General features: G+C 56.2%; 2 protein-coding genes across 7 annotated transcripts in view; one reads left to right on the top strand and one right to left on the bottom strand.

Annotated features, from left to right (window-relative positions):
* The window catches only part of CCNQ (cyclin Q), an 11,143-nt gene extending 9,990 nt beyond the window's left edge, over positions 1 to 1,153 (top strand). For 2 of the 3 annotated variants that reach the window (XM_025862794.2, XM_025862796.2), the window contains exon 5: positions 608 to 1,153. In XM_025862794.2, the coding sequence (XP_025718579.1) occupies positions 608 to 697 (90 nt within the window). In that variant the 3' untranslated portion in view covers positions 698 to 1,153. The remainder of the gene's footprint in view (positions 1 to 607) is intronic. The other variant, XM_025862795.2, reaches the window with a different exon arrangement.
* A 3,449-nt stretch (positions 1,154 to 4,602) lies between these two features.
* ATP2B3 (ATPase plasma membrane Ca2+ transporting 3) overlaps positions 4,603 to 24,831 on the bottom strand; it is a 64,595-nt gene continuing 44,366 nt past the window's right edge. For 2 of the 4 annotated variants that reach the window (XM_025862817.2, XM_073887939.1), the window contains exons 20-22: positions 24,461 to 24,643; positions 19,131 to 19,217; positions 4,603 to 8,201 (exon numbers count right to left, since the gene is read on the bottom strand). In XM_025862817.2, the coding sequence (XP_025718602.1) occupies positions 7,881 to 8,201; positions 19,131 to 19,217; positions 24,461 to 24,643 (591 nt within the window). In that variant the 3' untranslated portion in view covers positions 4,603 to 7,880. Of the gene's footprint in view, positions 8,202 to 19,063; positions 19,218 to 24,460; positions 24,644 to 24,831 lie in introns of all 4 variants that reach the window. The other 2 variants (XM_025862819.2, XM_073887940.1) reach the window with 2 other exon arrangements.

Below are 24,831 nucleotides of genomic sequence, written 5' to 3'. Positions count from 1 at the left end.
CCCCCCCCCCCCCGCCCCGGGACATGAAGCTGAGAGGTGTTGGTCCAGCTCAGCCCCAGGGAGACTGAGACCCTCTCATCAGGCAGGACATGCGGGGGGCCTGAGGTCCTTTCCCAGGGGCTGGGCGAGGGCCAGAACTTCCTTGGAAACATGCGGGGTTAGACCTGAGCTACACACCCCTCTTGGTTTGGGCCCCTGGGGATTCACTTGACAATTTTATAAGCTCTCCAGCACGGTCAGGAGGATGTCTGGCCCAGGTTATAGAACAGGTCCAGGTGTTCTCCAGGGGCCAGGCCAGGGTGGAGTGGGGTTCAGTGGTTTAGCCTGTTTACTTCCGGGAATGAACTCCTGGCCCAACTCTGTCACCAGCTCCCTGTCCTGTCTGGGTCAGATGATCACTGAGGCCTCTTCCATCTGGAATGTTCTCTGCTTTGTGGTTAGCCTCGGCAGGCTGGAATTGAATTGGCTTTGCAGAGAGCCACCATCATCTCTGATAGCCAAGTCCCTGTGCCATCCCCCTGTGCAATGTGATTCCGTGCTTAGTGGTGGGTGCCTTGTTTAACACAGAGGGAGTCTAATCAGAACCTGTTTTCCTTCTCCTTTCTAGGTGTTTAGTGACGACCTTACCAAGCCAATCATTGATAACATTGTGTCTGATCTCATTCAGATTTATACCATGGACACAGAGATCCCCTAAGGCCCTGGTCCAGGCCTGCCCAAAGAGAAGCCCGGGATGCTCGGCTGCCTGGGGACGGCATCACCACATCGCTGTGACGGCTGGTCCCCAGAAGACCAGCTGGGAGGACTGGTTTTGTGCTGCTGGAGACGGGCTGGTGAAGGCGATGACCTGCTGCCACTTTGATTCTCATGCTTTGACTGTCCCTGGCAGCTGTGGTCCAGACGGTGATGGGAGCTGTGCCTCCTGCGGGCAGGCCGGGGTGCACCAGGGGAAGGGCCCCCAAGGCATCCGTGTCTGCTTTTGTCCTTTGAGAGGGCACCGACTGCAGTTGAGGTGTGACATCAGTGGAAGCAAAATCAAAGAACAGATGAGACTGCACCCTTGGGGATGTTTTTAAAGCCAGATTTATAGAAAGTATGAATGTGTAACATAGATGGAATTTTATTTTGTATAATAAAAGATGATACAAATCAACAGAGATGCCCTGTCTTTGCTCTCTGGCCTGGGCTGCTCTGGGTGCCATTCAACCTCGGTTTCCCCTGAAACGCTCTCTTCCGAGGGCACGGTGGCCCAGCATGTGCACACATCATGGTGGCGTCCCCCGAAGGAGTCGCCATGTCCTTACTCCCCCACTGGGACATTCACAGAGCTTGGCGCCTGTCCCATTCAGTGAGTGAGCATCAGTTTTGGAGAGAGGGATTAGGGAGCATTACTTGGGTTCCCCAAACCCAGATCGGACCACAATGTTACTAGAAAGTAAGTGATGGTTTTTTCTTAAGTGTCAAGACAGCGAGTCTAGATGGAGCGCCTAGAGAATCTCAGGGCCATGACACCCTCCTGACCCACTCGGAGGGCACTTCTTCCAGAAGACTTGCTTTTGGGTGCATTAGAGAAAGAGAGCAGCCGAGGTTGTTCTCCCTGGGAATCCCCACTGGGCTCGACACACCCTGGTTGGACTGTCCTTCAGTACATGATGGTGTGGGGAGCAGGGGACTATCCCAGGTGCTCCCCTGCATTTGGGAAGTTGTTGCCAGGGGAGCATGGGCTCTGGATACTGGGTGCCATGCCCTCCGGCACCCACAGGTGTGGGAGCGGGCTGGAATGCCTGGGGTCCAGCAGGCTGCGTCCGAATGCTTGTCTCTGGTGGATCACACACTGGCTTGCTTGTGTTTACTTAGCAACTGTGTTATGTGTCTTCAGGAGGAGAGATCTGAGTAAATGTCCGCTTTTCCACCGTGTCCTTTCCATATCTGTTCAGCCAGCTCAGCTGGGAGCTCTTTGAGGCCAAGGTTGGTGCTCAGAGTCCCGGCTGTAAGCACGCAGTGGGTGGCGAGGGGCCAGCCCGCAGGCCTCTCTCTGTGAGCAGCTCTGGCTCTTCCGCTGGTCCTTTCTGTCTTCTGCTATTTAAAACATACCTCGTCTGCCTTGGGTTCTTCCTCCCCACAGGCCCCAGCCTTGCCTGTCCCGCATCAACCCGGTGCTGGCCTTGGCTGGCGCTTATTGCTGGTTTGAATGGAACTAGGCAACAGATGTTTCACTTTTGGATTCTCTGTCTTCTCTCTCCTGACCAGATCACAAGCTCTTACAGAAGCTTCAGTGTCTTTGGATCTCTTAAGGTTTAGCCTCCAGTGAGGCAGCTGGCCCCCACACACTTGATGGGAGGTCATTTGCTCAGCTCTCAGAAAACAGAACCCCCTGATCTGGATGGGAGGGCTAGGTGGAGGGTACAGGAGAACCCTCTGGAGAGCTCTCTCCATCTGCACCTGTTCCAGTCTGTTTGCTCCCCACCCCCTGCCCCAGGACTTACCAGAAAGAAGGGAAGATGGTTGGATAAAGCTCTCTAGGGATTTGGTGAACATCCCTACCCCCGGCTGAGAGCCCCTGTGCCGAACTGGGAAAGCGTCGCTGCGGAGACTCTGGTCTGCTGGGGCTAGCGGCAGCCTCCGTGGAGATTTTGTAGCTCTAGGTTTCCTTTTATGACGACTGCATAGCAGGCCGGTTCCTTTCTTTCTATGGGACTCGGTTTCCCACTTTGTAAATTGAGCAGGTCGGACCAAGTGACCTCAGACTGCGATCGCTGATGGCTAGTTTTCTTTTTCTTTTTTTTTCTGATTGCTATTTTAAAATCCCTTAGCCCGCCCCGCGCCTGTCGTGCTGCCCTGTGGGACTTGCAGCCCTCGCGCACTGGCCTCTGGGCCTGTCCTGTCAGCGCTTACCACTCAGGGCTCGTCTCTGCTTTCCTGATGCAGCTGGGGCCGGAAGCTCCCCCTTCAGTGTGCCGTCGTCGGAACAGAGATGAAGGAAAGGCGCTGGGCAGCAATGAGGGACGGAGACAAGATTTTCTACAGCCCGAAGCTTCCAGCACATCTTAATTACTGTACAGTGATAAACGGCCGAGCCTTGCCTGGCCTGTCAAGTGGGTGGAAGGAGGGGGGCAATCCAAGTTCTATGAGGAACACGGCGGTCTCTTCTTTTCCAGCTGTGGATGAGTGAATGCTGTCCCCCGAAAAATGTGTTTATGTCCTAACTCTTGGAACGTGGGGATGGGTCCTTATTTGAAAACAGGCTCTTTGTAGCTAGTGTCAGTGTGAGGTGAGATCCTACAGGAGTAGACTGGGTCCGAATCCAAGATGACTGGTATCCTTCTAAGACGCAGTGATGGAAAGTGCAGGGGAGAAGGCCACGGGACGACAGAGACGGGGGTGGTGCAGCTACCAGCCAAGGAAGGCCAAGGACGCCGGCCGCACCAGCAGCTGGAAGGGACAAGGAAGGGCCCTCGAGCCTTCGGAGGGAGCGCCGCCCTGCCGACACCAGGATTCCTGCCTTCCGGCCTCCGGAGCAAGGCGGCGGGGGGGGGGGGGCCAACTGTCTTGTTATTTTAGCACCCCCCCGCCAGTGTGGGTACTCTGTCAGCTCCTACCGGGCTCCCTCAGACTCCCGGGGTGCACCTCTGCTTTGTGAAGGGGGTGGGTGTTGTTACGCTTCCTGGCCTCAACTCATTTGGCTAAGTACCAATTTTTTTCCAAGGGAACCTGTGTCATATCTGATAGCAGGAGTGGAAAAGAGTCTCGACAGGCAGAAATTAGCAATCTGGGGGGGAGGGCAACATCTCTCCATAAGGTGCCAGCTATCTGGACATGGCGTTTGGCTCCACGTAGACTTGCTCAGCCTTAGGGTTCAAGGTGGACTCACACATCAATGAAGCAAGGGCTCTTGGCTATTTGTCTGCTGTTTTCTGTTATCTGTCTTTTTGCCTTTTTTAGAAGTATGGACTCTGGTGGTTGGGAGGGAACTTAGAAGCCATTTTCCTCCTTTCCTGGCAGCTTCCCTGGAAAAGGCATCCGCTGGCATTGCCAAGTTTGAAAGGGTGATGTGTGGAGTGGAGAAATAGAAACACAGGGGACGGAGATGTGGGCAGTCTCAGCTCTGTCCCTGTGGTAGTCATTTGCAAGTTTTGGCCCAGGGCTGCCTCTGGGCCGCGGAGCACAGATGCCCCCCACGCAGGTGCTCAAAGACGCCCAGTGTGCGAAGGAACGGATAGGGGGATGACCTGGCGAGCAAGTGAATGACTGAAATAATGGGTTTTCTTTCCCTCGCTTTGGCGTAAAGAGGAAGTCTGTGATTACAACCCTTGTGCACTGCTGGGGGCAAATTTAAAATGGTGCAGCCGCTTTGGAAAACAGTTTGGCAGCTCCTCAAAAAATTAAACCTAGCATTACCAAATGACCCGGCAATCCCACTTCTGGATGTAGACCCAAGAGGACTGAAAGCAGGGACTCCAACAGAACACCCGTGTTCACAGCAGCATGATTCACAGTAGCCAAAAGGTAGAAGCAACCCACGTGTCCCCTGACGGATGAGTGGATAAAGAAAATATCGTCTAGCCGTACAACGGAATGTTACTCAGCTTTAAAAAAGGCAGGAACTTCTGACACAGGCCACACCATGCATGAAGCTCAAGGACATGAAGCTGAGTGCCATCAGCCAGTTACAGACAGTTACTGTATGACTGCACTTCTGTGGGTTTCTTAGAGCAGTCAGACTCAGAGAGACAGAAAGGACGGCAGGCACCAGGGGCTGGGGGGCATGGGATGAAGAATTAGTGTTTAACGCAAACAGATTTCAGTTTGGGGAGATAAAAATGTTCTGGAGACAGATGGTGGGGATGACTGCACAGCACTGTGAAAGTACTTAATGTCATCGGACTGTTTGCTTAAAATTGGAGAGTGACTTTTATGTTGTATATATTTTGCCACAGTCAAAAAAAAAAAGAGGGAGTCTGCATGCGTGCATGTGGGTTGGTGGCCCCTGCCTTCGCCTTCCTTTGAGGATGCCGGCCTGGGCCTTCAGGCGAGGCCCCTCCAGGTCCAGACAGTTCGGGGACCAGCCTGCAAACCTCTGCTAGCAGAGCCCTTTCTTCCATAAGGATTGGACAGGTGGCTGCACACCAGGGGGGAGCTTGGCCATTCCTGGGGCTCTCAGCTTGGTTAAGTGGATGAAGACACCTCCTTTTCATTCCAGTTCATTCAGAATTCACCAACTAATAAATCACACATGTTACCCAGACTGGCACTGTAGGAGCCTTTCAAATTTTTTTTTTTTTAATACACAGAAATTTTGGTCTATTCTTTAAATTAGGAAATTCAACTACAGACTTTAAATTATTATGCATCTGGTCTTCCTCATTAAGATAATTTTTGTTCATCTTTATAACAGGCAGATAAAGATGTAAAACATGTTTAATAACTGAACACAGTTGACCAAGCCATTCCGTATAATATGCTTTATAGAGGGGGCTTCCTCACAAGACAGGTCCCTCGGCCTGAAGACTGTACAGAAACCAGAGCGACAATCTGAGGTCACGGCACCCCTTTTCTGAACCCCACACCCCGAGGGTTTTTGTTTAATCATATTGACCATTTGTTCTACCAGGGTGTCTCTAACAGAGAATGAAAAGAAGCCCATGAGCAGAGCATATGCAGCTTTCCTTCTTCAATTTGAAAGATTTCCAATTTTATTTCTAGTTTAAGAACACACAGACCCTCAACAAATTGAGTTGCCCTTTTTGTTGTTTAAACGAGGACATTAGGGAACAATTTACAAGTGGGTAACATTCTCAATGTGCCCTTTGGAATAAAGGGATGGCTTTAAGTTATCTGTAGCTGGCATTTCAAGTGGGATTTTCTTGTCTAACTGGAATCGCTTTGCCCGAGATCGGACTACTGCTGCTCGGGGGTGACCTGGCCTTCCTGTTGGCGGTAGGAACTGAGCATGTTTTGGATGTCCACCCAGATGCTCACGGAGGCAGGTGGGGTTGGACGAGTCCCCTGCCGGTGGGGGCAGCACAGGGGACATGATGGGTGAGCCGGCCTTGCTGCTCATCCACACCTGCATTTGCATTCCGACCCACGTCCCTCAGCTCCCAGCTGTCCCTCAGTGGCTCAGCCTCAGGCCCAAGTGATAAGCACCTGTACGCGCTGCGGTCGGACTTCAACTGCCTCTCTGCAAAGCACGACAGATGAATTCAGAAGGTAAAGGAAACTCTGCTTTTTCTGCATTTCCCTCCCTGGTCAGCGTGCATTCAGGGGAAACTGAGGCTTGGCACAACGGGTGCCCATACGGCAAGGAGAGGTCCCCGAGGGAACCATCTGGGGAGCCCAGGCCCAGCTCTCCCTCCTGCAGACAGGGTGCTCAGGCGGCACGGCGAAGCTGACCTCCTCAGCCTTCCGGGCTCGTGAGACAGAGCCACAGCTGTGACCGGAGTGACGGCGGCGAGGTGCCATTGCTCCCAGGGGCTTTGCTCCTGCGTCTGCTTCCCCCATGTCACCGTAGGTGGGTGCAGACACAAATCCATGCCTTTGTGGGTCATAGTTGTCCTTGAACGAGAAGCCCCGGGTCGGAAGAGTGCTTTGGCGGGTGCTGACTGAGAACTGGCCCCAGTCACTCGACAGACCCCTTGGCCCAACTTCGCGGTTGCGGTCACGCCAGCTCTTCTTGGGTGTGGAGGGTACCTCCTCCTCTGCCGCTTTCTGCCTGGCTCTTGGTGCTCTCCCCACCCGCACCCCACCTCCGGACCTGGCTCTCCTGGGGCTGCTCCCAGCTTCTGGGTTTGCCCAAGGGGTCGGTGTGGCAGGCGGCGGCAGCGCTTCATGCCGTTGAAGTGGGGGCGTGGACAAAGAAAGCCCACCAGCCAGAATTCAGGACTTGGAGTTGAAACCGAAGGAAACTGAAAGCAAAACTCCCCTTTCCACCTACTGGAGGGGGTCATTCTTATCAATACTTTGGTATTTTCCTTTTAAATAAAAAAATTCCATTGAAAGGTTTTTGTTTTTTTTCCCCCCCTCTATAGGCAGGGGTCTCAAAGTGCAAGAGTTCTAATTCCAACCGCTCCGGCCTCGTGTCTCTCTCCCCGACCTTCTTAGGAATCTCCACAGCAACATTCCCAGGAACTGTGCGGGAGGGAGGACTGGGCAGAAGGTGGGGGGCAGCGGGGGGGGGGGAAAGAAAAAAAAAAGATTTTTTCGGAGTCTTTTCCCAAAAAAAAAAAAAAAACAAACCTGCCACAATAAATAATGAAATTTCAAAATGAAAATACCTGATAAGAGGAATGGAAATATCATGCTGATAAATAGCTCCTTATTCTTTAAATACGCATCTGGTCATATATGTACGTATATGTCTATACGCACATGCATATCTATGCACACACGCACACACATGCAGACCGCACGTGTGTCCTGGGGGAGGGGCGCTTGGTGGTGCAGGTACATCTGTAGGCGGCTCCCTGCGGTGGGCTGTCCGGGTGGGGCATCCTTCCTGGCCCTGCGGAGCAATGGTCATCTTTTTTCTTTCTGTATGAACCTATTGGTCCAATTGCTCTCCGGCAGGTGCAGTGAAACGCCCAATCACCTGAAACCAGGCCCCCGCCCCACCGCAGAGCCCAAACAGCGAACATCTGGTGGAATTGTAGTGTTCATTAAAAAAATGCTTCGATAGAAAAAAGGGAAACACAGCTCTTCTCACGCTCTAGTTTCTCCCTCCTCCTCCTCAGTTCCCAGAGAAGAAGCCTTGGATGGAGTGGCTTCCTCCTAGTGCCGTGCGAGCACCATCTTCAGCCGCCTTGGCCATGCTCTCCTTGCAGGCCTGTGCCGTCCGGCCGAGTGCGCGTGTGTGCGGGGTGCGCATGCTGAAAGCCGTTCCCTTAGAGGGACGTCTCCACGCTGTGGAGTGGGCTCCCAGGTCTGGAAGAAAACACTGACGAGGTAGCTGACTTGGTGCCGTGCGTGGTCAGGTAGACACCACTGTCTATGGCGTTGTTGTTCTGGTTGGGGGACGGGGGTGGGGGGGCCCGCAGGCGCTCCTCGTTCTCATCCACGTCCGTGTCATCGATGAGTGGGATGTTGTGGGTGTAGTCATTGATCAGAAACTCGGGCGTTGCCATGAAGTTATGAATGGAGGTCTTGGATTCCGGTTTCTCCAGGCCTTCATAGAGCGAGCTACGGAATGCTTTCACCACCCGGATCTGGAGTGAGAGATGGAAGGACAGGGGCCCAAGGTGGGAGGAGGGAGGGAGGGAGGGAGAAAGGAAGGAAGGGAGGAAGAAGGGAAGGAAGGAAGCCAGGAAGGAAGGAAAGAAGGAAGGAAGGAGATAGTCAATGGCTGGCTGGTGCTGGCAAGTTCCACCCACATCAACAGCACCAGGTTACTGCGTGACAAACGTTCATCCACTGGAATGGAGCAACTCGGGCAGCTCTGCCTGGTTGCGCTAAGGGTTTTCAGGATTGGGTCTGTGTCTCATCAACTGGGCCCTCTGCCCAATCTGAATTCCAATTTGATAGAACAGAAAGATGATTCCAAAAAGGGAGAATGCTAGAGAGGGGACTCTCCGCTTCCTCTTACCACAAAGTCTGCATAACTTTCTGATCAGAGGAAGTCCCCAGCCTTTGGGCACATTGCCGGCCTTTCTCAAGTGGGTCTCCCTCCCTGGCTTCTCTATAGACCTTGTCTCTGTCCTGCCAGCTCTCGTGCCTGGAACCAGCACCTGCCATGTCCAGACGCACATGGCCATCGGTCCTCCTGCTGCGAAGTCCAGTGGCGACTTTTGTGTCTCCGTCTTATTTGATTTCTCAGGGGCACCCAACACAGCTGAATGTCCCTCTTTCTGGAAACTCCTCCCGGCTTCCCTGACATCGCCACTGCCTGGCCCTCCTCCTACCCGGCCCTGTCTCCTGCACTTCTCCTTCCTCTGGCCCATGGTGTCCCAGAGCCCTGGCCTGGCACTGGTCTTCCTCCTCTCTGTTCGTATGCCCGGGCCCACCTCCTAGCCCTGACCGCCACCTTGGGGCTCATCTGGCTATAATCGGGGGCCTGAGAGCTGGCCACTCTCCCATCTGGAGGCACCCAACACTGAAAATGGCCCCACTTTTGATTTGCACCCAGTAAGCCTGTCCTGCTTGGATGCCCTGCTCCAACGCGATGGTTCCTCTCGCCTCCTGCAGGCCCCCTGGCCCGCAGCTCGGTGCCTCTGATGGGTTGGCGTTTCCCTTCACAGACCTTTTTGCCCTCGTGTTTCCTGCCATCACAGGCATTTTGCAATCTGGTGCTCCTTGCCCCTCCAGCCTTTCTCACCCTGCACTCTCCTCCTCCTCTTCAGTTTCCAAGCCAGATGACTTCTTTTGGTCCGTGGAATCTGCCATATCCTTCCTCTACTCAGGCTTTTCTAGATCTTGTTCCCCGGCTGCTCCACTGGCATTGGCAGACCTCAGGGAAGAGCTTCCCACAGTGCCCTGATCCCCGGCTATGGTGGCCCTTGGCCCCAGCCGAGCTCAGGCACCCTCTGACCCCCATACCTCCTGCAGGATCTTGCTCCCAGAACTAGCCCCTTGGTCTCTTTGAGCCCACCTTCACTTACACGAGTTGCTCAAATGTCGTCAGGTTTGTGAGCCACAGAGCTCCTGCCTCACTTTGTTCCCTCCCTGGTTCCCTACCACCTGGGCTCCCTCTTGGTTCTAAAAGCTCGAGTCCATGGGAAGGCCTCTGCCGGGCCCCACATGAGCCAGCTGGCCTTGTGCTGAGGTGGGGAAGTCAGCTCTTCCCTATGTGAGTGGGTGGACATAACATCAGTTCTAAAGTCATTTCCAGGTCAAAGCTTCTAGGACTTGGTTTTCTTGGTTTAGACTGGGTGTTGGCAAACTGTGGCCCAAGGGCTAACACTGGCCCTCAGCTTGGTTTTATAAATAAAGTTTTATTGCCACACAGCCACGCCCATTCACTTGTGCTTCGTCTATGCCTGTCTTCAAGGTGCCAGGGCAGAGCTGGGTAGTTGTGACAGAGACCTGGCCTGCAAAGCTAAAAATAATTACTCTAAGGTCCTTTATAGGAGAAGTTTGCTGTCCCCTAGTTTAGACCATGAATCACACTGCTGACAATGAGTCCTTTCCGACCCTCCAGGGTCCGGAACCCCGGGACTGTCAGTGCGTGGCCAGGCACAGTGCTCCTAAATCAGTTTAAGCCAGGTGAACCTCACAGCCAGTCGAGTGCAAAAACAGTCAGCCAAAGAGCTCCGTAAAATTGGAATTTCCTAACTCCAAATCTTAAATCTGGCTAGGATTTTCTCTGAATTTGGTGAAGTCACGTCTTCTGGATTACAGATGGCCAACTATTTGCCCTCAGTTCCTTAACTCCCCCAGACTGGCTTCTGAGAAAGGGGTAGCCCAGAAATTGAGGGGAGAATCATTTGATATTTCTCATGAAAAGAAATAGAAATCACTTTTTGTAGTCATTGAAGATGTGGCCTCATTCTTTGGGCCTTTTCTGGTGCCAGAATTGTGGGGGAGCTACTGGGACAGTTGCTGCGGCTGTGTGGCGGTGGTGAGGTATCTGCTCCAGCTGTCGGCTACACCCCTCAAGTCACAGAAAGGAAAGTAAGCTGGACCCTGCTGCCCTTGACCCTAGGCGCCTTTGTGGTAAGCTTGGCAGCAATGATCTGATGACCCTGGCTACACCCTTTCCTCTAGCTGAGCTGGTCCCCTCATTTGGACCTGGGTCACATGATCAGGTCAGACCCCCTGCTGAAACCCATCTTCAGGTCTCCCTGTGCCTGGCTGAGCTCCAAAGTCTTTGCCCAAAAAGGGCAGCCAGCCCGTCTTCTCCAGCTTCTGCAGCTCCGGAACGTTCCTTCAGGGTGCTTGCTCCTCCCAAGTATAATCAGACTTACTTTAATGACCGTCTTGTCACTGGTCTTGTTTGCTGCCTATCGACAGAGTGTGGCACAGAGTAGTTGCTCAATTACCAACGGGGGTCGGGGGGGCAGGGCTTCTCATGCAGACGTGCGATTTTGGGCTCTAAGCTTGGCTTGTGTCATCCCAAGTCTCTTCCAGGTCCCAATTCCCCACATTCAAACCTGGGGCTGTTAACAAATTGCTTGGTGTTGGTGTTATGATGGGGTGTTTTCAGGCCACCCGACACTGAAGAGAACAGCGACTTCCTGGGACACGAGTTTGGTGAGAACTGGCAAAGGTTTCGAGAAGAGAGGCCTGCCCCAGAGAGCCGAGCTCAAGCACGGGGGCTTCAGAACATCCCCACGGCAGAGTTCAGTGTGTCCCAGCAGAAGAGTGACCAAGGCTGAGCGGAAACAGTGCCCTTCTCCAACGCTCTGCCCTACTGCCTCCTCAAGCTCCTCCCCCAACCTGGGACCATCCCTCAGGTCACCTCTCCATCTCTGCCACTCCCCAAGGGACCTTGCCACCCTCAAGGCTGTCAGTGTCACCGAAAGCCCACAGACTCCAGGGACACCATTTAAAGGAGAGAGAGAGAGATATACACACACACACCCACACCCACACACACACCCACACCCACACCCACCTATGTCTGCAGCCAGCATGCACTCCTTCCCAGCATGCACTGCTGCTTCCTCACCTCCCCTTGGATGGCTGAAGGGTCTATCAAACTGAAGGAGGCTGAGGGTCAGCCCTGGTCTTCCGGTCCTAGTGCAGGGCTCTGGCCAAACCACAGAGGCGCCTCGATCCCCGACCCCAGGGCCCTGCATCAGCATGTGCCCCAGCCCCTAATTCCCCAACCTCTTCTCAGCGGAGCCCTCTCTACCTCCACGGCTGCTGCCATATCTGCCAAGGGCCCTGGAGGCCCCTGGGACTCAGACCCTGACTGCCTGGTCTCTTGATCCTCCCTGGCTCCCACCTCTGTGGCTGACATCTCTGGGGTCCCTCGCAGCCTCCCTCCTCTCTGACTATTGAATCAGGCCCGGCCCTTGCCAACCTAGCTGGTGGGGATGCCAAACATTCTAGCAGGTGAAGGAGCTGCCCTCGGTCCACTCTGTGCAGTGTGGAAACTCACCGAACTGAACCCCTGCCCCCCAAAAGTCCATTTTACTGCGGGATAACTTAAAAGTAAAAGAAAGACATGAAAAGCACTTTCCTGAGGTTGTAGCCAAGGCGTCTGGGAAGGCCGAGGAGGATCAGGTCAGGCTGGGGCCGGAGGGCTCTCCCATAGCTTCCTGTCTCGCCCCAAGTGAGGCCAGCTGTGCCCCCCATTTCCTGATGCCCGAGAGGCAGCCCTGCTTGTTCCCGCACTGCCTGGGTGCCCCACCCTGGCCTCTGCACCCACTCAAGGATGTTGCCCCCCCTCCCTTGCCTAGCCTACTCATTTGTCTTGTCTTACAAAAAAGACTCTCTCTTGGGGCCACAGTCCCCTCTAGCTGCTGTCAATGGCTGGTTCTTTCCTGACCCCCTGCTCCCCAGGGACCTCCCCAGCTGGGCACTCACTGCTCCCCACGCCACGCCCCTGCTTCCTGGCTGTAGACAGGTCTCCAGGTTCTCTGTCCCCTCACCATCCGCTCACATCCGGGGGCCCCAGGGCTCATCTTTCGACCTTTTCTCTTCTTCATCTACACCCACACATTTCCTAGCTGCTCTTATCTGCCGTGGTCCTAAATACCATCTGTCTGCTGACGAGTCTAACACCTCTATCTCCAGACTCGGGGCTCTGCCTGCCACTTTAACTTCACCCCCACCCTACGCCTCCTCCCCGGTCTCACAGCTGCTGCCCTTTACCTCTGCTGTCCAGTCTCTGCAGGGCAGCCCAAGCAGTCCTTTCAAACAAAAGCCAGAGCATGTCACGGCCTCCACTGGTCTAAACCCTTCAACAGCTGCCTCTCCTGCGAAGTCAGGGCCCGCCTCAGGCCATTTTCTTTCTCAAACTTCTTTACTGTCTCCAGCCTCAACTTTCTGGCTTTTCCTGAATACTGGCACACTCCTGCCTCAGGGCCTTTGCACAAGCTGTTCCCTCTGCTGGGAAGGCTCCTCCCCAGTGAGCCTCATGCCCCCCCCCCACCCTTTCCCTTTACCCCCCCCCCCCCCCCCCCCCCCCCGCCACTATCTCCCTCAGCAACCCCGTGCCTCTTCTTCATTTTCTTCCCAGCACGGCTCACCTTCAATTCACCCCACCCCCGCCATTATGCTCTCCTCTGTCTCCTTTCCATTGGCCCCTGAAGACGGGTCTGTCTGATTTGCTGACCTCCCTAGCTCCCAGCACCCAGCACAGTGCCTGCACCCAGCAAGATCTCAGTGGGCGGCTGTCGAAAGTACCTCTAACCAGCTAGCTTGAGCCTCCCTCAGCAACATTACACGGGCCCTCTCCCCCGCCTAGACTGTTCTTCTGCCAGATTGTCCCATGCTAGCTTTTTCTCTTTGTTCAGGACTCGGCTCACATATCCATCCTTCGAGAGGCCATCCCAGACCACCTTTATCCAAGATAGCACCCCCAACATCTCTCTTGCTCTCCTTTCTTCTCCTCTGTGGCTTGTGACCATCTACACTTAACATGAGCTTCCTTCTCTGTTCTTTGCTGTCCGCCGTCTGCTCCCACAGGTAAGTGCTGGCCTGCCTTCACCGGAGCCCTGAGCTCCGTCAGGGCGGACAGGGTGGGTGAGGCTTCGAACCCACAGCGCCACTCCAGCCACACAGAGCCAAAGCCAGAGGGATGCTTATGTCACACTCTGCCAACAGGACTATGCTACTGACGGATGCTTGGGGCACGGGCAGAGGGGCTGAAGGTCACGGCTGAAGGTGGATGTGCTCCACTTTTGTTCTGACCTCCAGTCGCTCAAGTTTGCGATGCAGGTATGATGGGGGTGGGGAGGGGATGTAAACACCGGGAGGCAAGGGAAGGACAGAGGGAACACCCACCCAAGTAAAGAAACGCAAAAAGGGAATGAAAAGAGAAGAGAAGAGAAAAAGCAAAGCAAAGGCTCCCGAACAACGATGACAACAGTAACCACAGAAACTGGCCTTTTCTCCTCTGTACCGTGGGACGAGCAGGCTGTGGATGGGGAGGGGTCGTCACGCTTTCCGCCCTCTGCTTCTGTCTCACTGCTGCTCCCTCAAAGCCCCCTCATGCTTGATGGGCATGCCTGTCTCTGTGCCAGCCACTAATCCAGAATCTTCTGCAGGAGGGAGGGGACTTTCTGCTCTCCTGGCATTCGGGCTTTGGGTTTACAGCAAATTCTGAACATAGCAGCTGGGCAGAGCCAGGGGAACTGCTTTCCAGGAACTTTGGGGTTCCCAGGTCCCAAATCGTCCCTGTAGGCATGAGGGTGGATCAGGGCTTGAAGGCAACACAAAGAGCTGTGGGGTGACTTACCCACAATCAAAGAGGAAGGTTCCCTTTCCTCACCATGGAATTAGAGCTGGCCCTTTCACTGAGGGAGGGATCGAACCCCAAACCAACTAAAGACAGGGCTCCGTGCATGTTGGCAAGTCAAAAATGCTAACGGTTGGCAAGTTCTGTGAAGATTACCTCCCATCCTGTGTGCATGCATCTGTGCCCAGGACTGGGAGAGTCCAGACTCATGCTGCTGATGTCAACAAGCTGTTGGCACTGAGCTGACCCAGGCATGGGGTGAGTCCTGGGCCTTTCAGGTGGTCGGCCTTGCTTTTCATCCTGGTCATGTCCAGCTGCAGGGCCTCGAATAAGTCTTGAGCTTCCTGGGCTCTGGCTCCCAGCCCTGGGAGTCAGCCTGGAAGTGCCTACTGGGGAGGGCTCGGAGCAGGGGTTCTGGGGTCGGCCTTAGGCTGCGAGCTAGCATGTGCTTTAGGAATTGGCTGGACGGTTCCTCCCTGTGGTAGGGCTCATTGGTTGCAGGAAGGCTCGGGCCGGGCAGGGCTGACACTATTCCTAATGTGGAAACAAAGCTGTCACATAGCTGAGAAGAAATGCCAGCACACTGTTCGCGGAAACCCAAAGTGGAGAGACTTGGCTTGAAATCAACGAACTTCCTGAGAAAGGCGCTTTCACTTTGCAAGGCTCCTTCCTCCGCGGGCTTGGCTTAACCATGGGAGCTGCTGCCCTGCAAGTGTGTGATGAGCTTGCTTCCCCAGGCTCCGGGAGGGTGTGTCCAAGGAAATCGTTGGGGCTTACCTGGCCTCGGCTTTGCCAAGTTGGATGGAAGGCTTTCGTGTTGGCAATTAAAATAGAGCAACTGCTACGATCTGTTTCTGGCACGGTCAGTCACAACTAAACAGCCCCTCTGGCCGCATCTGACCAGATTTGCTGCCCGTCCCTGCCCGTCGCCTGGCTGGGTTAGGAGCCCTCTCTGTTTGAGTACGGAGGCCCAGTGCTGCTGCCTGATGAGATGGGGGAGCCATCGGGGCACCCTGGTGGGGAGCAGGCTTTGGAAGTGTGGGTGGGAGGGGGCGCTGCGGCGTGTCTGTGTGTCTCCGCTCACCCCCGGGGGCAGCCATCTATCTGGCACCCAGCTTGCTGCTTGGGAGTAAACCTGCGTGCACACAATACCCCATCTCTGGCCACACCTCTGGATCCTCGCGCCCAGCCTGGGGAGTGGGGCCAACCAAGCGTGGGTGAGAGTACGACTGGGGCAGGGGCAGGGCTGGCTGGCCTAGCAGCGGGGGCGGGGCGATGGGATTGGGCTCCGTTAGTTTCCATAAGACGGAGAGTGCTGATTGATCAAGCCACTCACAGGGGCTGGCCTCCGGGCGATGGCTGAGGTCCCATGCCAGGAGGTGGCAGCCGTGAAGGGCAGGTGTGACACCCCAGCTGAGGATGCAAAGGCTCAGTGAACCATGCTGGGGCTGCAAGGTCATTGTGTGTGGCCAGAGGAGTAGGTGCTGCGTGGGGCTCCCAAATCCAGAAGCAGCAGGCATGTGGGCGTGGGAAGCCTGGGGGGTCAGGTTGGCTGGAAAGGGTAGGTGGGTGTGAGGGTGGGTGTGCTGAGCCCCAAAGACCTCTCATCTCCAACCCTCCCTGGTCACCCCTCTAGGGAGCTCTCCTTTCCCTCCTGCCCCGAGGATCTCCTCCAGCCACCTCTTGGCATTGGTACTACGTGCTGGAACCTACATTGGTGAGCGACGTCACCTATCCCTCTGGCCCCGAGGCTCCTCGTACGCAGCCTGCGCAAGGCCTTCCACCTGGAGAGCCTGACATTCTCAGCGGAAGGGATGTCAGATCAGAGGCCCTGGCGTGCTGGAGAGACTTGTGCCGGCATGGGGGTTAGGGCCAGGCCGGCTGGCCTGTGGGGAAAGCGGGCGGGAACCTTCTCATAAGAGCTGGGGTTTTCCTTAGGAAAACTTGTGGCCTGTAACCACTGCACCCTCTACGACTCGGCCTCTCGGCTAGGCTTAGAGCTCTGTCGTGATCTGCACCTTGCCTTCCTTCTGGTAAGTTCCAAGAGAGGGTGAGGGCCAGTGGCTAGCCCTCCTGGCCCGTGTGCTAGGGCTTCTTCTGCTTTGTACAATGAGGGTGCTGGGCTTAATGATTTCTCTAGGTCCTCACAGCTTGGACTGGGGGAGCCAGTCCAGAGTCCCCAACCAATCTGCCCCGCAGTGGTTTTGGTTGGTGGCGTCCAGAAGCAGGCATGTCCCCTGGTGTTGCCCGGGCCTCCAGCCAGCACCTTCCGCCACAGTGCGGGAGCTTCCTTTCTGAGGTGGGCCCTTGCTACCACACCAGCACCCTCCTCAGACAGAAGGTGCTCAGCTCTCACTGGGGTCCTGTCACCTGTTCCTCACCCGGCACCATGGGGTGTGGATGGGACAGTAGACCCCCCCCCTTTTTTTTTGGTCAGGCACTAGTTCTATCCCCCTGGAGTAGCTCTTGACCAGTGGAAGGGGTGGCATCTCTCGAACTGTTCTTACCAGGCACTGCTGGGCTCCCCAAAGTGGGAAGTGGGGTGACAGACGGTTGCAGAAGGAACGAAGGTGCCAGAAAGAGAGGAGAGAAAGAGGCTACTGCCAGGGAGAAAGCCCAAGGAATCCGAAAGGAACCAAGAGACAGGTTCTCAGAGGGGAGGCCCGGGCTGGGCCTGGAGGGGAGAAGGCCTGAGGGGCATGAGGAGTGGGGGCTCTGTCAGCTGCCTTTCCCCGTTCAAGTCAACAGACAGGTGGACAGACAGACGGGAAGTGCAGAGAGAGATGGCAAAGAAACACGTGGAAAAAGTCGAGGGAGAGGGAGGGACAGGGGCAGGTCGGTATGTGCCCCTTGGGCGGACCCGCGCCCTCTCTTGTCCCTTCATTTCCGGGAAGGAAGGCGCTGCTGCCTCAGCCAGGCCCTAGCTGAGGCGCTCCTGGGAGGCCGCGTACCAGTTCTGTCCTCAACTGACTGTAGCTGAGCCTCCTGCAGACCTCTCCGGGTGGAGTGGTGGCAAGACCCTTCTGAGACGAGGCCGGAGCTTTCCAGCCGATCTGTGATGGCTGACGGTCAGTATTTGTGGCCCAGCCGGGGAGGCCCAGTGAGTGTGCAGGGGAGCTGGAGGTGTGTGTGGCCTGTGGTGTGGGGATGGGGGAGTGTGTGTGTGTGTGTGTGTGTGTGCGCGCGCACATGTGCGTGCTGTTTCCGAAGGGGACAAGGTGGTCCAGCGGGGACTGGTGCAGCCCACACCCCTTCCTTAAAGGGCAGAGTGGCCTGAAACAACAGTGTAAGCAAGAGGAGGGATGCCCCCCACTGGGGACCTCTCACCAGTTCCTAAAAAAAGAAAAAGAAAAAAAAAGAGGAAGAAAAATTAAAAAAGGGGCGGGGGGGGGGGAAGAAGACAAGACAAAAGAAAAAAGGGAAAGAGAAGAAATCAAGAAAAAAGAAAATCCGAGTCTGGTGAGGGAAAAAGGCATAGTTAATGGCTCCCGTCTGTGGGGAAGTGATGTGTTCACGGAGGTGAGAGTTGCCGGGTTTCACTGGAAGGAAAGGAAAGAGGTAGCATCGAACCATCCCAGCAAGAGCTCTGGGCTCATGCTTGAAGGTTTACTGTTTGGTCTTTGAAACCTCGAGTTTGTTACGAGAAGCAGGAGGCGCTGGGAGGGAGCAGGGCCCACACCGTTCCCTGCATTCTCGCTCGTTAGGGAAACCATGGGGTGGCGGGTTCAGGGCTCTTGTAGCTTTCCTTTTGTTTTTGTAAAAAGATGTGAGCAATCATGGAAGTTTCTACCTCTTTTAGGACAGCCCCTGGGTTCTCTTTAAAATGTGACCAACATGGTGGGAAGTTTTCATTGGAACATATAGAAGGGAATCTGCCTCTCCCAGCTTCTCAGAGGAAGGAAGAGAGAGAATGTGGACCGGATCAGGCTAAGACCTTCCAATCCTGAGGCCTGTTCAGAAAAGAGCAAAGGTGCTTTGGGAACAAGTGGAAACGTGGCAGAGTGCTGGCTCCGGGTGTGAGGAGGACTCCAGTTCAAGGCACACCTCGGATACCTCTAATGCCGTGGGCTCAGGGCAAAGGCCTATGGGGCAGGTAGCCCCCGAGCAGAAGCAACTGGCCACCACCGAGCCCACCTGGGGACGTGTGACCGTGGCTTCCCGAAGCCTACATCCGGTCTCCTGCCTCTGGAGACCACCTCCAGGGGAGTTCTGGAAGCTGCCACTTAGTCCCAAGCAGGCGGGCTGGATTATTCTGCCGTGAATGATGGCACTTGTCCCCCCTCCCCCCCGCCCCGCCCTGGAAGGCAGCCCTGAGTCTGCACGCCTGCCCTTGGCTGCCCCACAGAACACCGACCAAAGCCCCTCCCTGACACCAGACACCACCAGAAGCGGGCCCAAGTTCATGAAGAACCATCGGCAGATGCAGACAAGTTCAAGAAAAGAAAACCAATGACAGAAGGAGTGCTAAATGAAAACCAAAAAACCCAACAAAGAAAAGAACAGAAGGTCCAGCAGTGCCATGGATTCAGTACATTTCGTAAGAGAATATGGCTCTGGAGAGACACACCGTCTGGGCGGGAAGGACTGGACAGGGCAGTGAAGGAAGAACGGAAAAGCCACCGTGAGCAGAGGGTGCAAGACTGGAAAAAAGAGAAGGAAGAGGCGGGGAGGCTTTTTCTCCCCCAGAGATGCCATTTATGAGAGAAAAGGGGACTCAAGACTCACTCCCAGCGGCACTGGTGGGATTGGCAGCAGAGAGAATTACGTGAGTAGGGGTAGAAAGATTGGTTACGTCATGGAGCTGGCTGAGGACCGAAGACCGCCGGCGCACAGCACCCTGAAATGAACCGCTTCTCTTGAAGGTACTCACTACCTCCATCTGTGGGAGAGAAAATGAGATAAAGTTTGGCTTGCACTGTTGTCCCGACTACCACACAGGGGTGGGGTTGGGTGAGGACAGGGGCCACGCCGGGGACATACTGTGACAGCAAAGCCTCATCTAGGTCGCCCCGCTCCCTGGGAGCTGACAGTGCTTCTGACGGGGGCCGTGGTCGTGGCTGAGGCCAGCCTCTGTGTCACCACCAAGAGAGGGAGGGTTTGCTGAGTGAATGATTAGCCCTCAGAAGACCGGGAGGGCGGGGAGTGAACCATCTGCTCCTGGCGGGCCACTTGTCATCTACTACCTGAGGCTGGTAATGTTTGTTATCCTAGGTCAGTAGCTCTCCAGCCTGTTTCCTGCCCCAGCAGACCGGAGGGATATGACACGCTCCCATGAGGACGAGTCTCCCTGCGGCTGTGCTCGCCGAGGGTGTGCGTACGGGGGCCCTTCCCCAGCCTGTCCTTGGTTTACATCGCTCTAAGCAACAGACGTCCACTGCTTCTCACTACGCCGGCCTGCCCTGCCTTGTGGGGAGGTGTAGACATCGCTCTCCTTCTGTGGCTCATCCGAGTGATGGAGGGGGCACCCCTGTGGGCAGCCTCAGTGAAAGAATGGACTTAAAAAGAGAGAGGGGAGATTTTGCAAAAGCACCTGCTTTGGCTTATGGGGCTCCTTTCTACAGAGCCACAGGCACGGCAGGGGGGAGAGCAGAGAGATCGGAGGGTCCTGGGGGCAAAGATGGCTTTTGCTTTGTCCCCCACCCTGGAAGCTTCCCAGGTGTCAAAAGGGAAGTGGGTCTATGGGAAGTGAGACCCATGTGGTGAACTCGCTAGGAGTCCCATTGTCTTCTGACTTCCTGACCCCATCTTTCAGGGGCCTGGATGGCTGGGGGGTGAATCAGACCTGTGGCTGAGTGGCCGCACTGAATGTTTTCCCCCTCGGAGACTGTGTGCCTAGGTTCTAGGAGGCCAGCCTAGCGTGGCACCCTTTCAGCTGCCTCTTTGGGAATGCCTTCCAGGGGTGGGGTGGGGCGGAATCTTTTGGCCTTAGAAGGTGGATCTGATTTCTGGAAAGTGCCGTATGGTTCACTGGATGACATGAGCAGCAAAGCAGATATGCAATTCTGGAGCCTGATGCACACTGGCTACCTACTCTCGGCCCAGAGCGAGGGGCCCTGTGCCACCCCCAAGCCCTGCAGTGTCTGGCACGGGGCCAGGCTTCTTGGAAGCAGGCAGCTTGAGGACCCGGACCCCCTTCACCCCAACCAAAATGAAGTTGTGCATCATTTCAACTCCTAGACGCGCGGTGGAAAAGACTTTTGCCATGTACTCTGCCGTCGAGCTCCCTTCCACCAACACAAGCTGCTCTTCAGCAAGGGACTGAGACCCACGCGTAAGGCACACTGAGCGGCCACAGGGGACTGCCCCAACGCACTGAAGGAAGATGACCCATGCCGCATGCCACTCTCTCTCCGGGGGCCCTCTCCTCCCTAGATTGCCAAGAGGTTTCTAAGGTCTGTCTCGAGAGGGCACTCTTCAGGCAGCAAAGGCGACAAGGGAAGGAAAAGATGCTTTTTCTGCCTCTGATTTGACCTCTCCTCATGGTGTCCCAATGGGATGACGGTATCAGTCAAAATACCTCCAAATTGCCCCCCCCACCCCTCAAAAGCCCAGTTGCTGCTGAAGCTTCTCATTGGTTCATAATGGAATGGGAAGTAGGCCGCATCATGACTGCTTCGCAAAGCTCCGCGTTCACAGTTTTAAGGACTCTTTTTTTTTTTTTTTTTTTTTTTTAAGGCCCCCCCCCCCCCCCCCCCCCCCGCAAGTCTTTGGTGTATTGATATGTTAGTGTGGAATGGTGGTGAGAGCAGGCAGCAGGTTACAAAATGCCTTCACTTAGCAACGTGAAAAGCTGTGCTGGGGAGCAGTCTGGGGAGCAAGTTTGTTGTTCGCAGAATCCAGAAATCCAGGGCCAGCTGCCTAGGGCAGGTTTCCCTTGGCTTGGGGTATTACATACAAGCTGGGGGACTCGAGTTCTGCTTTTCAAGCAGGTATTTTGAATCAAAAAGAACAGATGCTCTTAAATTAGCTAAAGTAGCCAATTGGCTCAGCATTCTTGAGGAGCGTGAATCTGATGTGACAATGTGACGGTCCTGTGGGGGGAAGCGTGGCTCTATGGAGAGAGGGCAAGGCATATGCTAGCGGATCAGGGGACGGAGACTCTCAGTGGGTGACCTGGGGCAAGGCCCCTTTTCTCTGGGCCCCATTTCATCATGTACAAAGTAGGGACCTGACTGGCCCGGGTCTATGTGGGCGTGATAATCAGAACGGCCTGGAACTCCAAGACTCTGACTGAGGAGACCCGTTCTACTAGCCAGGCCACGGGGCAGGCCCCAGAGCCCCCAGGCACACAGAAGACACGGACGCACAGCCCCCAGATGCCTCACACTGGGCAGGGCTGCCGTCTCAGCTGCTAGAAAAGCGACCACCAGCTAGGGTTGGCTCTGGGCTCTGCAGCATGAACTGGGGCATGACAGACAAGAGCCCGTGGGGCCAGGATGGGGTGCGCAGGGGCTCACAGTTGGGTGTGAGGCAGTGAGGGGAGACCGGGATATCTGGCTACAAAGTTGTTCCTGCTCCTCCCCTGGGCGCTCAGCATTCCATTCAGACCTAAGACACTCTTCCCTGGCCATGCCGGCCTAGGTGCTCGGGACGCGAAGAGGAATGAGCCAGAGACCTGGCCTCCTGCTTCTCCATCGGAGAAGCCCCTTGCATCCCTGGGGAGCTCCTTAAACGTGGACTTACTGGGGATCACCTCACCCAGCCCTACAATATCGCAAGCGCTGGGAGCAGCCCAGGACTCTGCCGCTTTGGAAAGTTCCCTGGGGTACTCTGCTCTTCCCTGATTCCAGGGCCCTGGGCTGAGAGCCCGGACAGCTGCCTGGGGCCTACAGGGGCAGGAGGGAGTGGACTCTGAGAAGGCTTCACGAGGTGGTGCTCTGTGAGCAGGCCGCTGCAGGAGGAGGAGGTGCCCCCAGGGAACACAGTGGGAGCTGGGGTGTCCTGGGGCCCGGGAAGTGGCCAGCATGGAGGCAGAGCGAATGCATGTCTGGAAAAGCGGCAGGGGTTATAAGGGCCACAGTGGGATGACGCTAAGAGGCACGGGCTTGAAGGCCATGGTCAGGACCCTGGACTTGACCCTAGGACAGGAAGAGAAGCTGGATGGGGTCGTTAGAGGGCCTAGCTCAACAAAGGCTGGAGGAGCAGGCGGGAGGCTGAGAGCTTGTGGTTGAAGCTGAGGCTGGGGCCTGGGGAGGAAAGAAGTGGGGGGCCCTGAGCCCGAGCCCCATGAGACTTCCGGGGACTGTATGGCAATAGGTGCGTGTGCGGGAGCGTCAGACCCCAGGCAGGGTAGGCACCGGCTGCTGAGGGTGCTTTGGGCGAGTTGTGAAAAGATTCTTCGGGATGAGCCTGTAGTGCTGTGTGACAGGCTGGAAGCAGATACTGGGGAGAGCTGTGCTCCCCGGTCATGGCCCCGGGCCCAGGGGCCCTCAGCAGGAATCTGGAGAAGGGCGGGGCTAAGTGCATGGTAGTGTTCTTCCCACCGGTGCGACCCCCAGGAGGAAAAGCAACTGGAGCTAGGTCAGGGGCATGGGGGCTGGGGGTCCTGGACAGAACATGGAGAAAGACCAGAGGCGGGGCTTTGGGAAGCACAGGAGTGGCAGAGAGTGACAGGTGTCACTGGGGGCTAGGGAGGCAGCAGGGAGACTTGATCCAGGCGGAGGCACTGGTGGCTACGCCAGGAGGATGGGGGGCAGGGGTGGCTGGACTGGGGACTTGCATTCAAGGGGGCAGAGCTGAGCCGATGGGCCATGCTGATGTACCAGCTGTGTGGGGAGACGGGGAGAGAGTCTGGGGCTCTGGCTTGCTCAGTGGAGGCGACAGAGCCATCGGTCAGGTGCTGCGGGGCTGGAAGGAGGTGGGCTCAGGGACTGTGGTCTGGCCCAAGCCCACTGTGGGCATCTCGGTTCAGGGGTGGCACTCTGGGGATTTCCGGTTGGGCACAGGAGGAGATGGGGAGTGAGGGGCACTGGGTCGCCATCTGAAGGCTGCAAGGGAAGGAGCAGGCAGTGGGGAATTGGCCAAGGAGTGTCCACGGGGCTGAAGGAGAGGCTGCAGGAGATGCTGAAGGAAGGGGGGGGTTGTAGTTGAGAGGGGCCGAGGGCTGGGGCTCAGCTCTCACCTGCTCTTCCTTCCTTCCCTACACAGTCCAGTGCCCCCAGGTCTGTGGGATTTTCAGCATGTGAGGGCCACAGCAGGGCGGACCAAGGTGTCAGCGGGAAGTGGGGGAGCCGGGCAAGCAAGGCTGAGGAGCAGACAGTGGGATGGAGGGGAAAGCAGGCCACCAGAGAGAGCAGGGCTGACTGCCCTTACGGAAGGGCGCTGGGAAGAAGGGACAGCCCGAGTCCGGGAGCCAGGGGTCTTACAGGCCTTGGTGACACCTGCCTCTGGGACGTTGAAGGCAGAGGCCAGGCTGTGGTGGGATCACACGTGAGTGTGAGGAAAGGATGTGGAGAGGCAGTGAATACAGAACATTCTGGCAAGAAGGCCAACTGGGAGGCGTTGGGGGCAAAGAACAGGGTTTGCTCTGGCAGGCAAGTCTCGTGAAGCCTTGGAAAGTGCCCGTGGCCGAGTGGTCATTGTGACCATCTGACTTTATGGAGGTCTTGGTCCCCACCAGTTCTGATATGTGGCCATTGAGATGAACAGAAAGGCCCAACTCTGTGGCCCGAGTCGGCTTCCACAGAATACACACTATAACCCGTGAACGGTGAGCTCACCAAAGGCTATTTGTAACGGGCATCTGTCTCATCCCGAGAACGTCACCTCCCTGTGACTGGGCTGTTCCCAGCGAATAAGGCAAGGCCCAGCAGCAACGCAGACAGTGGGTGGTCTGTGCCCCCCGAGAGACAACTACTGGTCACAACACACACCTTTAGCTGACACCTGCACCCAGCACGGTGGGGGGGCCCTCTGGGCTCTGAGGGAGGTGGCAGAGATAGGCCACCGTGGCAGCACACCCGGCAACAGGCGCACCTGGGGGTGGCCCGTGTCACCGTGGCAGCGAGACCCAAGGGTTTCCCTGTTGGTAGGGGGCTCACCTCGCCCACTCTCTGCCTCTTGCTTGCTTGCCACCCTCTCAAGGCGGGAAAGCCAGAGTAGCCAAGTGGCCCGGCGGCTTACCTGTGTCTGAATCCGATTGAGGCCCCGGAACCAGAGGATCTGGCCTCTGCGGAGCTCCCGCTCGGCGTGGTCAATCTCTTCCTCCCCCTCGGCCAGCTCCTCGTCAGTCATCTCATCCTTCCCGGGCCCGTGCCCGGCTTCCTTCAGGCACTTGAGCTGGCTGGTGGGGATGGTGGCGATGACCTGGGGGGCCAGAGGTGAGGGACAGCAGAGACAGGTGGCTGTCAGAGCAGGGCTGGTCCTCTCAGGGCGGGAGCTCTGCTGGGGCCGGCAGGGGACCCAGACCTCCCCCCTCCCTCTGACACGGGCAGACCCGGGGATGGGACGTCCTTTTCTGCTCCCCGAGGCTGCATGCCTGGGCCACCTTTGCC

Source organism: Callorhinus ursinus, unplaced genomic scaffold (assembly GCF_003265705.2).
Source record: "Callorhinus ursinus isolate GAN/ISIS: 27379988/994484 unplaced genomic scaffold, GSC_fseal_2.0 scaffold84, whole genome shotgun sequence".
Lineage (NCBI taxonomy): Eukaryota > Metazoa > Chordata > Mammalia > Carnivora > Otariidae > Callorhinus > Callorhinus ursinus.
This window is presented reverse-complemented; position numbering and strand designations above follow the sequence as displayed.